The following is a 16,807-nucleotide window of genomic DNA, read 5'->3' on the forward strand; positions in this document are numbered from 1 at the left end:
AAATCCACCAAAGAACGGGACAAAGCTGACACCTTTCCCTGATTGGGAAGCACCAGCATTGGGATAGTAAATCAAGGTAGATGTAGAGCTTCCACTGCTGGAGAAAGAAAATGAGCTTGCTCAGGCCTGGGGTGGTGGGATCAGGGATGTCACGGCTCACTTCTCTCCTGGGTAGAAAGATGTTCCTGACAAAATTTAGTAACCTCTGAATTGAGGTACCTTTCTCTTATAATTGCTTTCCACCCTCCCGGACTCTCACAGGGATTGATGATATCCGGGGCCATCATTTTCTGGGAGCCTCTCTTATTTAAATTCCATGCTGCATTGCTTGAATCTTTTCCATCTCCATGTGAGGCAATAAGGCTCTTCCAGATATAATAGGCCAACGCTCTCTCCAGTGATTTGGCAGAAAGAGTGTCTGTGCGGATGGGGGAGCCTCTCTGGCCATTTTCCTCCGGGAAACCAGAGCATTTCAGCGTTCGGTCATTCTTTATGCTGTACTTCTTTTCGCTCCTGTACGTGAGCAGAATCTTTCATGTTTTCAGTTCAAAACTGCACTTTTAGCAGCATCAGGATTTCTTTTGTTAACTGGACTTTTCTTTATTTAAAAAAAAAAAAAAAAAAGGCTAAATTTCCCTTAGAATTAGTTGCAACTAAATAAAAGTTCTTAAATCTCAGTCTAGGTGAAAATCCAGCCTGGAAGATGTTAAATGCAATCTCAGAGACAATTAATGCTTCTACGTTAGTGATCACGGCACTTGTAATGTATCCCCACACACTGGCACGTGCACTTTTTGTTCCTTTGGGGGCATGCACCCCCGTTTCCTTTAAGCTGCTGCCATTTGCTCTACGTCAGCACAGCTGATCCATTTTATCATTCTTCTGTTTCTGTGTTGCAGGAGGTCCCCGAGCTGCCTAGCACAGGCCATCTCACAAGATCCCACTCGGAAAATGCCATTTCTGTGAAGGAAATTATCACAGAGATCGAGTCAATCAACCAGGGAGTAGGAGCTGCCCAGCAGAAAGAGGGTTCAGTCAACCTCACCCAGACGCCAAAGAGGAACACGGTGCACGACCTGGCAGTGGAGGCAATTTGGGCATCAGAAAGGGTGGAACAGAGCGAAGGAGCCTGTGGACACCAGGAAAAGGAGAAGGACCCTCTGCAAGCTGAGCAAGAAGCTGCCCCCTCCTTGCAGCTGTCTTCTGGTAAATCAGACCTGGAGGAAAGCAGCCCTGGGGGCGAGCAGCAAGAGCCTCATGGCTCCATCAATCCTGAGCCCAAGTGGTGCCCTGGTTCCGTCCGGCGAGCCACCCTGGAGTTCGAGGAGCGCTTGAGACAGGAGCAGGAGCACCAGCACGCATCCCCGGTCTGCATCTTACCGACCCGCAAGAACTCCAGGAATGATTCTCCTGCTGCCGAGCTCCTGCCGCGGGGGAAAAACGAGGAGCCACCCCTGGAGCTGGCTCTGGAGGGTGACAAGGCACGGGGTCCAGGTGCTGAGGAGCTGCTGCTGCCTCCTGGGGCAGAGCTGCCTGCAGGCAGACACTTGCCTGCACCCCTCACCTCCCCTGCGCAGGAGTCCCTGCCTGCAGAGCCCAGCCCAGGGCAGGAGGGAACGGATCAAGAACGCAGGACACTGGTCTCATATGATGGGATGGAGGAGCCACCCCTGTCCTCTGTTGTCCCAAAAAGAATTGAAATCGTCGAATACGCTGCCACGGTCAAGTCTGCAGAGCGCCCCGACGCAAGCTGTGAGCAGGGCAGGCTGCCTGCGGCCGTCCCGTCTTTAGATGAAAACTTGAACCCTTCGTTGTGCTCCGAGAAGGCACCGACCTGTCTCAGAGCTCTGACACTGGTAAATCTCTCACTGCCGGAGCACGCGGTACACAAGCAGGCTACCTTCACTGTGGGCAGCCCTAGCGAGGAAGGTGGTGGGTTATCTGTTCACCTCAGTGCTGCTTCTCCCTCTGCCCAGGTGACCTCCACACCTTCGGCCAGCCTAGAACGCCCTTCTTACCCCTGGGTAATTCACCTGGAAGGCGTCACTGAGCAGAGCACAGGTACAGACGATGAGCCGGTCACGTCATGTGGCATTGAGGGAGATGCGACTCTCCCATTCAGGGACAGTCCCAAGCCTCTCTGCAGGGGGGGTGCCGGCACCTCGAGGCAGCTGAGCGGCGAGGACTTCACGAGCCAACGCGCTGAAAACATGGACCTTCTGGACATCTCTTTCCTGTGTTACGGCCTCCCCCACAGCTCCAGCAGCCACAGCGTGGAGGAGCGCAGCAACAGCCCCGGGCTGGTCAAGCAGCGAGCGAAGGAAATAGAGGCTCGGATCCGGCACGCGGGGCTCACCACGCCCTCCCACATGAAACGCTCGGCATCCTTGGCCAAACTGGACTGCCTGGACCTCTCCAAGGACGACTTATCCGAGAGGCAGTCGGCCTCTTCTGATGCCAACCCGGTGCTTCTCACCTGCGTTGCCCTCGGTCGAGGCCTTCGCAGAGGGAGTTTGGAGAGGGACTCGGAAAGCACGTGTGGAAAGCATCACCTTTCCTCCCCTGAGCCCGCTAAGCATTTTGTGGAACAGCTCAGAACAGCCGAGTGCATTGCTCAGAGCAAGCCAGTGGAGAGGCCGCTAGCTCAGTACGCCAAAGAGTGCGGCTCCAGCCAGCAGAATTTGTTTTCCAGCGCAGATCCAACGTGGACTAGCTCCGAGGAGGGTCCTCCGCTGCTCCAGGTGCAGGTCCTGGACTCCTTGTCTCCAGCTCAAGGTCTGGCTGTCGCACCTCGGCAGCAGCACGGGAGAACTCACCCTCTGAGGAGGCTCAAAAAGACCAATGATAAAAAGCGGACAACCAATCCCCTCTACAATACTATGTGATCCTGAGCCCTCGGCTGTGATTTCTTACCGAGAACCCATGGTGTTGCGTTCACGCAAGGGGCAGGTGTAATATAAGGAACATGCACTTTATTGGTTAATTTTATATATATTGTCATTTTACTGTTCCTGGCGCATGTAGGTGTGGGTTGGTTCTTCTGTGTGTGACTCTGACTGCAGGACTGTTTGGGTTTTTTTAAGTTTTTTAACTCAGATAACCTCAAATGTTCTTTTTTTTTTTTTTTTGTTAGTTTGTTTTAAAAGAACACCTTTATCCTGCAAAAATTGATGTTGGCTTGCTTTGGCAAGGTGGAGTTTTGCTTAGAACCAGATCCTAGTTCCTAACTTGAATTTTCCCCATGCCTTGAAATGGTGCTGGGCAGTTGTTGGGGTGAGAGCCCCCATAAATGTGAAGGCTGTGCCAAGGTCCCCTTTGTTTGGCCTTTCTTTTCTGCAAACTGGAACTCCACAATGCTGGCAGATCACTCACAAAGCTGCTTCAGGACAAACTCCCGAGGCTCAGTTCAGCTGGTGCATCCCCAAAAGGAGCACACGGGTAAATATTCCCGATGGATGGGCTCTGAAAACCGCAGGCAGCCTGGCACCGAGATCAGCGCTCACCTCCTGCTGGGGGTCATGCAGAGCCCCCCATTTTGTGGTGAGGTGGAGCAGAGTTCCTCCACGAGCTGCCAAGCTCACCTCTCCTCGGCTGCCCCAGACCAGCGGGTGAGAGGAGGAGAGCCCCCAAAGCCAGAGTGTTCTTTTAAAACAAACGCCTCGTTAGGGTTTTAACCCTCCCGTTACTTGAATACTGCTGTGGGCCTATCCAAGTTCATGGCCATATCATCTGTCCTCTACCCTCCTGCTGCCTCTCCTCCACCCGAAAGCTGTTCTTGTCTCGTGCTGCCTGAGTTTTCTTCTCCCCTCTGCCATGCTCACAGGCACTTCTGATCGCTCCCAAACCTAGAGGCTGTTACAATTGTTACATGACATATTGCCCCTACTGAATGCAAAGCTTTGTCCGCACTGCTGTCACTCCTAACACTTGGCCCGGAGGGAAGATCTTTTCTGGAAGTTTTTTCCTTTTTTTCTTTTTTTTTTTCCTAAATTGTATATATGGTATTTATATAGATTTTTTTTTTTTCCTTGTTCCTACTTTTTTTTTTTTTTAAAAAAAGGGCAAGACTGCATTCTGTAAACTGGAAAACAAAACCACCTTACTCAAACTCAGTGCTGTTCATTGTAATCTGCACAGAAATGGGAGTGGATTTGACATTGTAAGCTGTCTTCCCTTTCCAAAAGTGAGCCTCGATGCCAGCCTTTGCCAAATGTGTCCCTTCTCCTCCAGTCCTGCGTGAAACCCCTGTTACCCCACTGTGGGAGGAGGACTGCCTATCTGCCCGTTTCCTTCCCGCTTGAAGCTGGATTTCAGAAGTGCCAGTCAGACGTGGAAAGCCGTCAGCCGCTCTGAGCCATTCTGCAGGTTCTTACTTCCCCAGAGAACCTGCATTTGAAGGGTCTGCTCTAAATTTCAGCAAATTATTTTCTGGTTCCCGAGCAGTTCAGCTAAATCAAAGCTCCTCGTTTCCAGCCGTGCATATCAGCAAATTGTATGTGTGCTGTAGGAGTGGAGAGAAAGGCACTTGGCCGTGGCAGGAGAGCTTTGGGTCCTGTCTGCAGTCCCGTGGCAGAAGAGCACGTCTGAGCTGGTGCTTGGCTCTGGCCCAGACCTGCCCTCTGGGGAGGAGCGAAGGAGAGAGAAGATGCAGAATGGCTCCAGCTGCTGAAAGCCCAGCATGGAGAGGACACAGGACACGGGGTGGGAGGAGCAGTAGACAAGGCCATGCTTAGAAAGCAGCACTGATGCTGCGGAGCCTTGCAGGCTCCAATGGGACAAGCTTATCTTGAGCCGGAGAGGAGTGCACAGCACCGGAGCGCTGTGGAGTATTGGGAAGCAGCAGGCGTCTGCCCTGGGGAAGGGGTGTCCGTAACCCCCCAGCTTGCCCGCAGCCAGCAGCAGAGGTTAGCCTAGCAGTTTGCAAGGTAACGTGAGCCTGGGGAGGAATCCCGCCTTGCTGTCCTCCTATAGATCCCAGGGATCTTCCCGTGCTGCCTTGCAGAGCCCATACTTGCAGCTTGCGTGCCCGCAGCCTGGGCATGGGGCTGTCAGCGTGTCTGACCTTCTCCAGCAGCAATGTGCGCTTCGTCTCTCCCTTTCCGAGGAGCTTGAGCTCTGCTAGAGGGGGGTTGTCACCCGTGCTAGCTGCACGCTGGAACGCAGCCCGAAGTAGCCCAGCAGGGCCCTGTCCTGGGTCAGATAGCACATCATCCCAGGCCATTTCAGTCACTAGAAGTCATGCAAGTCCCTGGCCCAGGAGGCCAGATACTTCTTTGGGACGCTGAAAGACATTTGGCTTCTCCTAGCCCGCTCCAGCTGGCTTCGGAGCTGGGCAGGCAGTGTAGAAAGGCCAAGTGGCTCGTGTCATTTTGTGAAGGGCAATTTCAGTCCTTGCCTCCCCCACAAACCTCACCAGCCCCTGCTGCCTACCGTTCCTGACCCCAAGGACGTATCTGCCTGCCCCTCCGCAGGCGGAAGGGATGGGGTGCCACCGAGCCTGCCCTGTGGTGGAGGGAGCATGCTTGGCTGGTAGCGTGTCCTGGTGACAAGGATCTGCCTGGGACGGGAAAGCCCCGTGTATAATTTGTTCCCTTGAGAAAGAGAGGAGGAACAGGACGGGAATTGGGTTTCTTTGCCCAGCTTCATCTCAGGAGAAATGCCCTGTAGGAAGGCTCTGCCATGCAGACCAGAATTGCTGCTTCCTTCCAATACTCTGCTGCTGTCTGGGTGCTTCAGCTGGAGAGAGCAGCAAAGGGGCAAAGGCCCTTGCAGGGAGGTTGCTTCGCTGTCCCCTTGTCCTCGGCTCTGGCCCAGCACAACTGTGGTTTTTCTCTGGGAAGCATGTGGACAGATGGAGGGAGTCAGGGAAGGTGGTTTTCTTACAGAGTTATGAAGGCCTTGGAGGTCTGGAGGCTCTGACCTGGATGGCAGAAAGGGGAACGGGCTGGAGGAGCATGTTGTGTGCAGCTCTCTGGGGGTCCTGGGTCCTCCCCGGCCAGTGTCTGGGCAACGAAGCCACCAAGCCCCTGGCATCAGAGGTCTCTGCCTGGAGGCGGTTGTCCCTTCTCCATGCTGGTGACTCATGGGTGGGTGGTGGCTCGCTCCTGGTCCCCGTGGCCACCCCACGAGAGCTTCTTGTGACCCGCTGAGCACCACGGGGAGCAGCATCTTCCCCGGACAGGAAGGAGCGGCACCTCCAGAGCGCATGGCAGCTGACAAGCCTCGCTGATGGGGGAGGGTTTAGGCGAAACCTGTTGTTTTAAGGGCATTTTTGTACAAAGCAACTGTTCTTTTGGTCTCTTGCAAAGCCCTCTTGGAGGACGCTTTATTGTTTACATTGACTCCTGTACAATATCTCAGCCATCACCTCCCCCCTTGCCCGCCCCATCTCCGGCTGTACTGTAATGTGTGAGCCTTGCACAAACGGATAGCGTGTGCGTGAAACTGGTTTTTACACTGCGTTCTGTTGCACTCGATGGTGTGTGTGCGTGTGTGCGTGTGTCCGGTCTGCTTGAGAAGTTGTGACATGTACAAATTTCTCCCCTTTCGGCCCTTTTCTGGGGGTACGGTCCCAGCGGGTGGCAGGGGGGTCAGGAGGTGACGCCGTTTATGGCTCACTTGGGTGTCAAAGGGGCCAGGGATTAGCTCCCTGTCCCTCTACCAGCAAAGGCCTGGTGGAAGGTAACCCACCCCAGCTCCGGCTGCTGCCGGCGACCTCCTGGGAGGAGCGAGCCGCTGGGAATCGGCATGGGCACCGGGGCACTGCGTCTGCCCGGGGGCTCAGAGAGCCCCGCAGCTCTCCCAGCCCGGTGGCAGATGGAAGCCATACCCACCGCAGGTCCCCCGCTCCCGTCACGGTGTGTCCTGCCTTAATCTGGTCCTAGCTCCACGCAAACCCCCACGCTTCTCCCTAAGGGGGGGACCCCCCCCGAGCCCTTGCTGGCGTGAGGCAGAGGCAGGCGCTGGCCTGGCGCAGGAGGGGTCCAGGCTGGGCAGAGGGCTCTCGGTTGCCCTCCGGTAGCGTTGCGAGAGGTGCTAACAGCCTGCCCGTGCTGCAGACATCTCTGTTGGCACAAAAGCAGGTGCCAGTGCCTTTTCTTTTCCTTTATGGAGATGTGATGTCCGTGCGCTGGTTTGTAGGGATCGCTCCAGGGTCGGGCAGTCCAGTCGCACCGTGTGCTGGAGCATGAGCCCTCGGGGGCGGCTGGTGGTGGAGTTGCAAACAGGGGAGGGGAGCGCTTCTGTCTGCCCCTCCTGGATCTTCCTTGGTGGCTGGGATTGTCCCCTTTCCCCCTAAAGACTTTATGAACTGATGTGCTCAGCTGTTTTTAAATGTGAACTTGTGCACTGATGTGCAGATTCAATGTTCTTGTTACCGAATGAATAAAGTTTTATTTTGAAGATGATACAGGCATGCTGCCTCCTGTTTGGGATGGGAGCTGGGGACGATGAGTGATCCGCGCTGCTGTCGGAGCACGGGGCGGCACCGGGGGTCTGGGGAGCCACAGCGGGGTTGTTCATTTGTGTCCGCTGCCAGAAGCATAGATGGACCCATCCTGTCCCAAGTGATCTGTGCAGGGGCCAAGGAGCTGTGCTCCCAAGCAAGATGCTCTTCCAGATCCTGCTGAGATTGCAGGCAAGATGTTCAACCGGGGGTTGTGAACGTAAAAGTTTTGGGATGCTGTGGGTGCCCTGGCTGCACTGCTGCAGGCAGAGGAGCTGTAGGGAGAGTCGGGGGGTTTAAGCTCTAGGCGGGATGCGGCGTTTTAGCAGGGACCCTGGACCAGACCCACCGTGGCCGGCCAAGGAGCCAAGCCAAATCCAAGCACCGAATGACCGCAACACAAGTGGATCTCTGCGTTGGGAAACAGCCCATCACAGGCGAGTTGATTTTGCTCCATCGTGTCCCGTGTCATGGCAAGAAAGCGTGGCACAGAGGTCTCTGCGGGCTCCCTCTGGCCTGCCCGGCTATGGGGAGCAGCGGGGCTGTGAGCAAGGGGGTCCAGAGAGAGCCAAATCCCCCAGAGCTCAGCTTCGCCTTCCCTGCGTGAAGCTTCCTGGGCTCAGCGGGCACCAGGGTGTGGGGCCAGGGGTGCAGGACCATTGCTGCAGGGCATGGCAGGACTGGCGGTGTCCCTGGGGTGCCCCATCCCTTCCCGGTCCCCCCAGCGCCGGCTGGGGAAGGGCTTCCCGGGGCCTTTTCTCCGCTTGCTGGGGATGTGGCTTGGAGTTGGGGACATAGGACACGGGGCTCGCTCTGTCCCCAGGCTCCGAGGGCAGAGCGAGCCAGGGCCATGGTGGGACAGGGCAAGCAGGGGGTGCCTCTGCAGCCCCCCTCCCTCCCTGCCACCCCTTTGGCCGGGTGAGCAAGGATGTCACCTTTTCCCTGCCTTTTTGCCAGCTGCCCCCCTCCTGCCCGGCTCAGCCAATGCTCGTCCTGCTCCGCTCGGTGCCCTTGTAGGGTCCAGGGCTTTGCTGCCTTTCCAGGAACCACGGGCTCCCCTCCCACGGGTCCCCGAGCCCTACAATCCCTTAATCCCCTTGTGCCAGGGCATCCCTGTGGGGCTGGGCTCTGCTAAATCCCAAATCTGGCTTCTGAACGTGCCTGTCACCATCCCGCTACGGCAGGGCTGGGGTTGATGTGGACTCACCCCCATGGGTTTGCAGCCCCCTTGCTCCCTGGGGGGGGACGTGGTGAGCCCACGGGGTGCTGTGGGTGTCGGGACCCCCGGGGCCGGCCCACGGCCATGGTCTCTGTGGGGCTGAGCTGGCCCCAGGGTGCAGGGGGGACCCGTGGCAGGGCGAGCCCTGTGTCCCACTTGAGCCCTGGGTGGGGGTGACCCCCGGGGTGATGGCAGCCGGGGGGGGGGGGGGGGGGCGAATTGTCAAGGGCTCTTGGTTTTCCCCAACGCTTTAGGAAGACGCTGCCTGGCAGGAGGGGGCAGAGGGGCTTCTCCTACCCCCCCTGCACCCCTGGGCCGAGGGGCTCCCATACACCGTGCCGGGGGGGGGGGGGGAGCTGCGGGCACCCTTGGGCCCCCCGCTTTTGGGAAGGGAGCTATGCCAGGGCTGACCCCATCCCTGCGGGCGGAGTGGGGGGGGGGGGCCGGGCAGGGTGCAGGGGCAGGCGGGGCCGGGCCGGGCCCCCCCCTCCCGTCCCCTCCTCCCGGTGCCCGCCGCGGGGGGGCCGTGCCGGCCCCGGCTCCCGGCTCGGCTCAGCTGTTCTCTGCGGCAGCGGCACTGCGCGGTGCACTGAGCCCAGCCGCGCCGGGCGTAAGCGGAGCGGGGCCGGGCCGAGCCGAGCCGAGCCGGGACCGGGGTAGTAGGGGAAGCCGAAGCCGGAGCCAGAACCGGGAACGGGACAGAACCGAGCCGGGCGGAGCCGAGCGGAACGGGGCGCAGCGCCGGGCGCGCCCGGGAGCCGCCGAGCGCAGGTGGGAGCCGGGGAGCGGGCGGGCCGGGCACCGGGAGGGAGGAAAGGGAAGGGAGAGAGGGAAAGGGGGGGCCGGTTGGGCGCTGGGTTGAGGCCCCCCGGGTCCCCCGGCCCCTCGCCCGCCGCCCGGCAGGAGATGGCTATATTTGGAAAGTGACCTCTGGTCGTTCCCGAGCAGCCGCTGCGGATTCAATTGTGGCAACGTAATGGCCCGGCCCGGGGAGCGGGGAGCGGGGCCGTCCTGCCTGTATCCTGCCTTGCACCTTGCCTGCACCCCGCCCGCATCACGCCCGCACCCCGCCTGGCCCCGCCTGCACGCTGCTAGCACCCCGCCTGCTCCCTGCCAGCACCCCACCCGTGTCGTGCCTGCACCCCGCCTGCAGCCTGCTAACCCCCTGCCCGCGCCCCGTCCGGCTGTCACGCCTGCAGCCTGCTAGCACCCAGCCTGCAGCCCGCCTGCAGCCCGCCTGCACCCCATTCAGGCCTGCCTGCACCCTGCTAGCACCCTGCCTGAACTCTGCCTGCGCCCCATTCAGCCCTGCTGCGCCCTGCTAGCACCCTTCCTGAACTCTGCCTGCACCCCGTTAAGCCCTGCCCGCACCCTGCTAGCACCCCGCCTGAGCGCTGCCTGTACCCCATTGAGCCCTGCTAGCACCCCATCTGAACTCTGCCTGTACCCCATTCAGCCCTGCCTGTACCCTGCCCAACTCTGCCTGCACCCCACCCAACCCAGCCCGCACACTACACACTGCCTGCACCCTGCTCAACTCTGCCTGCACCACATTTGCACCTCACCTGCGCCTTCCCTGCGCCCCTGCCTGCATCCTGCCCGTACGCTGCATGCCCTCTGCCCAGCCGGCCAGGCCATCACCCCCTCCCCTGCACGCCTACACCCCAAGCTCTACTCCCACTGGCAATGGATGAGGTGCTGCAAAATACCCGGAGGGTGTCCCCACGGAGCCCACTCACTCCTCCCCAGGGCTGGGGACCATGCCCGGGGCTGTGGGGGTGATGCCAGCAGTGCCAGCGTCCAGCCCCCCTCGGTAGCAGGGCTCTGGGACCCCTCAGCACCTGGTTCCAACCCACACCAGCTCCGCCAGGCCAGGGACGATGCCGAAGGGCCGTGAGGACCCCTGGGGACACCCAGGGACCGGGCAGATGTGGCTTGGCTTGGCGTTGCACGTGCCCTGGCCAAAAGCCACCGGCGGGGACGTGGAGGAGCAGATCTGCTCCTACCTCTGCCCACACCGGCCCCGCAGGCTGGGGACAGCGGTGCCCGGCCCTCCGGGCTGTGGTTTGGTGGCTGGATGTGGCCCCTGGCAATGGCTGAGGCCCCAAAAGAGCACAGGGGAGTCCCCGGGGCGGTCAGTGGCTCATGGGTGCTGCAGAGCCCCAGCTCCATGGGTTTTGGGGTCCCGAGGGGCTCAATGCCCCCCGGGCAGGTCCCAGAAGCAGCGCGGGCTTGGGACAGAGATGGGTGATGGCGGGCGGCGTAGCCGGCGGCGGCCGAGGGCTGGAGACCCCGCCGGGGGGGCTCCTCTGCACCCCGGCGTGCCCATGGGGCTGCGTGGCTGTGCCGGGTCCAGCCCTCGCCCGGGGTGAGTGCCGGGTGAGTGGGTTGGGGGTGTAGAGTGGGTGGCACACGTGGAGCCCCGGGGCAGGAGCCCATGGCGGGACGTGTGGGGCGGGCAATGCTGGAGGCACAGCTTTTCTCCTGGGTGCTGGGTCGAGCCGGGCGACCTCGGGCCACCCATGCAGGACGGGACAGAAGGGGACAAGCTGTGACCTGGTGCGCGGCACCTCCGTGTCCACCCCAAACTGCCCTCAGCCCCGCTTCTCTACTGCAGCCGCTGAGGTGCCAACCCCGGTGCCAGCCACGGGGCATGGCACAGCTGTGGGGCACAGCACAGCCGCGGGGCACGGCACGGCTGCGCATCATGGCACGGCCGCGCATCATGGCACGGCCATGTCCCTGCCCAGCCATCAAGCGGCTCCGGCCACGGGATGCCCGTCCCCAGCACTCGCAGCACTCGCCCCCCCGCCGCCAAGGGCTACCCCCGGTCCCTGCCACGGGGTCGGGGCCACATCGGGCACCATCCTGCACCCTCATCCCTCATCATCTCCGTGTCCCCAGGCTTCCCCCTGTGTCCAGGGTAGGGGGGGTGTCTCGGAGCACAAGGCCTGAGGGGGCCAAAACCCCTCCATGCTGTGTCAAGGGGGGGGTCGTAGCCTGACCCTGCACCCCCCAGCCATGAGCCGCCGCGTGGTGCGCCAGAGCAAGTTCCGGCACGTCTTCGGGCAGCCGGTGAAGGCTGACCAGATGTACGAGGACATTCGTGTCTCCAAGGTGACGTGTGACAGCTCCTTCTGTGCCGTCAACCCCAAGTTTGTGGCCATCATCGTCGAGTCCGGCGGTGGGGGGGCCTTCATCGTCCTGCCTCTTGCCAAGGTGAGCGGGGAGGTTGCCAGGGTCTGGTCCCCCCCCGGGATGTACTGGGGGGACATGCTGATGGGCTCTGCTTTTGCAGAGCTGCTGTGGGCCTGGACCCCCCCCCAGCTTTGCCACAATATCCCCATCCTCGCGTGGGGGCTCGGGGCGGGGACAACCTGGGGTGATCATCGGCACCTGCGAAGGGTGACGTCCCGGGGGTGACCGAGGTGATGGGGGAGACCGCCGGCAGCTTTCTCCCCAGCCCAAATTCCCCGGGGGCACACGATGCCCAGGGAGCATTCAAGTGGGGTGGGGGTCTGCCATGCCCACCCCAGCAGAGGGGCTGGGGACCCCATCCCAGCCCCTCCTTGCCATCAGAAGGGACACAAAACAACTTTTCCCGGCGCACATCGTTCCCCTCTGTGTCCCTACGGGGCCTCGTGCTAAGTGAGCCCCATTCCCACTGCCTGCCTCAGTTTCCCCCTTCGAGGCGGGCGCAAAGCTCTGGCCACCTCCGGGGTCCCCTGCGTGTCCCCGCTTGTGCCACAGCCCCACGTAGTGGCCGGGCTGGGGCTTGGGGGGCACCTGGCAGGGTGTCCCCCCCCAGCCGCTGGGGATTCATCCCAGCACCTCGGCGTTGCAGACGGGACGGGTGGACAAGAACCACCCGCTGGTGACCGGACACACGGCGCCCGTGCTGGACATCGACTGGTGTCCCCACAATGACAACGTCATCGCCAGCGCCTCGGAGGACACCACCGTCATGGTGAGGGGCTGGACCCCGGGTGGGAGGGGGACGGTGGGCACTGGGGGAGCGGCACGGAGCATCCTCCCCCCCTTCGCTGCCTGCGAAGTGTCACTGGCCTATTTTTAGCCCCAGTGCCATGCGTTCACGCTGGCGGCGGCTGCTCTCTCCATGATGCAGCAGTTTGTGCTAAATATACCCGCCCCGGCGACTCAGCACCCAGGAATAGCTGGGGGGGGGGGGAGGCAGGGGGCTGCGCCGTGGCCGTGCCCCCCTCCCTGTGCCCACCAGCACCCCAAGTGCTGGGGATGCACCCCAGGATGCAGGCGCTGCTGTCGTCCCCTCGCCACCCTCCCCGCAGCCTGAGCCGGGATTAACGATGAGGTTAATTGGCTCCGAGGCCCTCAGCCACTTAGCACTCACCTGTGGGGTGATCCCTGCCACCCCGTGCCCCCCTCACCGTCCCGTCACCCCCCCCAGGTGTGGCAGATCCCCGACTACGTCCCCGTGCGCAACATCACGGAGCCGGTGGTGACGCTGGAGGGACACTCCAAACGGGTGGGCATCATCTCGTGGCACCCCACCGCCCGCAACGTCCTGCTCAGCGCAGGTAAGGGGGTCCCGGGTCGCCCTCCCCAGGATCGGGGGGGGGGAGAATCCGTGGGGTGACGACATCTACCCCGTCGGTCCTCCGCAGGCTGTGACAATTTGGTGATCCTCTGGAACGTGGGCACGGGGGAGATGCTGCTGGTGCTGGAGGACATGCACACCGACCTCATCTACAACGTGGGCTGGAACCGCAACGGCAGCCTCCTCGTCACCACCTGCAAGGACAAGAAGGTCCGCGTCATCGACCCCCGCAAGCAGCAGGTCGTGGCGGTGAGTGGTCCTACCATGTGTCCCCCCCACCATCCCGCCGCGGGGTCCCCCCCCCCATGCCCGCCTGACCCTACTAACCTCCCGCACCCCGCGCGTCTCTGTGTTTGGTTTTAACCCGCTAACGGCCGGCGCAGGAGAAAGCCAAACCGCACGACGGCGCCCGTCCCATCCGCGCCATCTTCATGGCGGATGGCAAGATCTTCACCACCGGCTTCAGCAAGATGAGCGAGCGGCAGCTGGGCCTCTGGGACCTGGTACGAGATGGCGGCTCCCCTCCGGCCGGCGCCGTCCCGGGGACCCCGCGGAGCCCGGCCGAGCCGGGGATGCGCCGGGTGCCGGGAATACTCTCCAGCACCGCGTGCGCCCCGAGAGCCTCGTGCGTTCCCCAGGAGCAGGACTCAGCAGCTGTTTTGGGGGACAGATCCGGACCCCCTCTCCCATTTTCCCCTCTTCCCATGCCCCGTGCTGACTCTCTCCCCCTCCTCCTAGGAGAGGTTTGCCCCCCACGAAGGGCTGAGGCCCGTGCGGGCCATCTTCACGCGGGGAAGGATACATCTTTACCACGGGCTTTACCAGAATGAGCCAGCGGGAACTGGGCTTGTGGGACCCGGTAACGAGGCCGCATGGAGTGCCGCCCCGGGAACTTGGCTCCCCCCCACCCCGATCGTCTCCCCCCCCGCCCCTTGCTCCAGCATGGGGTTACCTGCTGCATCCCAACCTCACCGCCCCCAAAAAAAGATGCCAAGTTCCCAAGTGTGCCGTGCTGTGCCAGGCATGGGGAGGGGGCTGGGGGGGGCAGGGAGCGCTGGGGGGGGGGCGGCAAGCCGGGCTGGGGTGCACCCAGTTGTGCAGGTAAGAGGGAGCGGGGCAGGGGGTGCTGGGGGGGGCATGCCAGGCTGCCCACCCGCAGGGTTGTGTACCCCGAGGAGGGGGACGAGCCCCGTCCCTGCAGTGTGCCGTGGCTAACGTGTGTGACTAACCAGGCTGGGGGTTTTGGGGGCCACCGCTCACCCCCCCTCTGCCACTCCGGCCCCGCAGAACAACTTTGAGGAGCCCATCGCCCTGCAGGAGATGGACACGAGCAACGGCGTCCTGCTGCCCTTCTACGACCCCGACTCCAGCATCGTCTACCTCTGCGGGAAGGTAACCCCCCCCACCCCGGGGTGCACACCCCCCCCCCCCGCCGTTCCACCCCATCCCTGGGGGTGCCGGGGCTGGTTGACACCCGTCCCCATACCCGCAGGGTGACAGCAGCATCCGATACTTCGAAATCACAGACGAGGCACCCTACGTGCACTACCTGAACACCTACAGCAGCAAGGAACCGCAGCGGGGCATGGGCTTCATGCCCAAGCGCGGGCTGGACGTCAGCAAGTGTGAAATCGCCAGGTAAGAACCCTGGGGGGGGGCTGGGGGGAGCCAGAAGGGTCAAGGGGATGGCCGGACCCCGACCGCCTCTGTCCCACGCAGGTTCTTCAAGCTGCACGAGCGCAAGTGCGAGCCCATCGTCATGACGGTGCCGCGCAAGGTGAGCTCGCGGGGGGTCCCGGGGGAGATGGGGGGGGGGGTCTGGGACACACGCACACACCCCCCCGTCTCACCGCTGAATCCCTCGCCCCCGCAGTCAGACCTCTTCCAGGACGACCTGTACCCCGACACGCCGGGTCCCGAGCCGGCCCTGGAGGCGGACGAGTGGCTGTCGGGGAAGGACGCGGAGCCCATCCTCATCTCGCTGCGGGACGGCTACGTCCCCATCAAGAACCGGGAGCTGAAGGTGGTCAAAAAGAATATCCTGGACAGCAAGCCCCCCCCGGGCCGCCGCCACAGCCACTCCACCTGTGACCCTGACTTCTCCGTGAGTGTCCTGGGGATTGGGGACGTCGCGGCCGGGGCTGGCTCCCCACCTGCGGTGGGGTTGGAGGGGGCTCCCCAGTGACCCCCCACCTGTGCTCCCCCCCCCATCTGCAGCGGCCAGCCTTGGAGGAGGTGCTGGAGGAGATCCGTGCCCTGAAGGAGATGGTCCAAGCGCAGGAGAAGCGCATCTCCGACCTGGAGGACAAACTCTGCCAGTTCACCAATGGCACGGACTAGCGTGGCGGCCACGGCCATGGGGAGGACTGTCCCGGCCCCCCCCGGGGATTAAAGCCGAGACCCCGCAGAGGGCAGGAGCCCAGAGCCGTGTTCTTTCCCCAGGAGCCAAGGCTGCAGGGAGCGGGGTCGGACCTGACCCCCCACCTCCACTGGCATCGGTCGCATCCTGCTCCTGGGGTGGCCTGCCACATCGACACCCCGCTGCAGCACCGGGGGGGGGGGGGGGGGGGGGGGGTGTCCCGCTTCGTTCCCCGCAGGCTGGGGCTGCTGAGCATCCCTCCTCGGGGACCTGCAAGCTGGATGCCAGCATCCTCCCCGGACGGGGAGCTGTCAGGCCAGGCCCCCCCCGGCCAGGATGTGCTTGGGTACGGTGCTACAACCCCCCCCCCCATCACCCCATCACCCCCCTCGCCTCCCCCTGCCCCATCGCCCCCCTCGGTGGGTGCTCCCAACCGGCTCTTTGCTCCTGGGCCCCCCATTTAATAAAGAGCTCGGCCACCTGTGGCCATGTGGCGGGTACCGGGGACATGGGACTGCCGGGGGGGGGCCCCTGAGTGCACCCCGCTACCCGCACGGCCCCGGCGCAGGCAGAGAGAGGCCGAGAGAGACAAACATTAAAGAGCATTTATTGGTGTTGGCTGTGGTCGGAGCTGCTCGGGCTCCCCCAGCCCTGGCCCAGACGTCGCTTGTGGGGTGCATGGAGTGGTGATGTGGGGGGGGTGGCCGCTACGAAAAGTCCCAGGGGAGCAAACCCGGCCCCCCCCCCCCCAGCCCCCGGTCCCCTGTGTGCAAAGGAGGAGCAGCCCGGGGCGGGGGGAGCCGGGGGTTAGCACCATTTGACGTAAGGTTTCTCTCGGGGTCAGTGCCCAGGACGAGGGGGTGCAGCGCTGCCAAGGGGGGGGCATCCGAGCAGGGCGGGGGGGGGGATGCGAGCAGGGAGTAAGGGGTGGGGGGGGTGACACTGGGCGGCCTTTTGCAGGCACCCCCTTGGCTGCCGCAGTGGACCCCCACGCTGGGGTGGGGGGGGGGTGGCTGTGCAGCCCCGCGCTGGCTGTGGGGTGCAATGGGGCTGACCCCCCCCCCCCCCCGTTGGCAGGCAGAGCAGCTCCCGGGTAAGTGCACTTGGTAGCGCCTGGGCAGAGGGGGGGCGAGGGGGCTGGGCAGAGCCCCCCCCCCCAGCTCTGGGGGCACCTCAGGACCCCCACACGAGTGGCAGCCCCACACGAGC

The 16,807-nt window shown here is 62.6% G+C and overlaps 2 protein-coding genes across 4 annotated transcripts in view; both read left to right on the top strand.

The window, feature by feature from the left end:
• Positions 1-7,406, top strand: part of SSH2 (slingshot protein phosphatase 2) — a 105,049-nt gene extending 97,643 nt beyond the window's left edge. For 2 of the 3 annotated variants that reach the window (XM_052804962.1, XM_052804961.1), the window contains one exon: positions 900-7,406. In XM_052804962.1, the coding sequence (XP_052660922.1) occupies positions 900-2,885 (1,986 nt within the window). In that variant the 3' untranslated portion in view covers positions 2,886-7,406. The remainder of the gene's footprint in view (positions 1-899) is intronic. The other variant, XM_052804963.1, reaches the window with a different exon arrangement.
• A 1,832-nt stretch (positions 7,407-9,238) lies between these two features.
• Positions 9,239-15,648, top strand: CORO6 (coronin 6). The gene is given in 12 exon segments (XM_052804753.1): positions 9,239-9,434; positions 11,683-11,882; positions 12,508-12,630; positions 13,090-13,219; positions 13,307-13,488; positions 13,978-14,031; positions 14,033-14,098; positions 14,527-14,631; positions 14,732-14,877; positions 14,959-15,016; positions 15,113-15,343; positions 15,457-15,648. Coding segments are annotated over 11 exon segments (1,416 nt in total). The 5' UTR covers positions 9,239-9,434; positions 11,683-11,684; the 3' UTR covers positions 15,580-15,648.
• Positions 15,649-16,807: the final 1,159 nt, after the last annotated feature.

This window comes from Harpia harpyja, chromosome 12 (assembly GCF_026419915.1).
Source record: "Harpia harpyja isolate bHarHar1 chromosome 12, bHarHar1 primary haplotype, whole genome shotgun sequence".
Taxonomy (NCBI): domain Eukaryota; kingdom Metazoa; phylum Chordata; class Aves; order Accipitriformes; family Accipitridae; genus Harpia; species Harpia harpyja.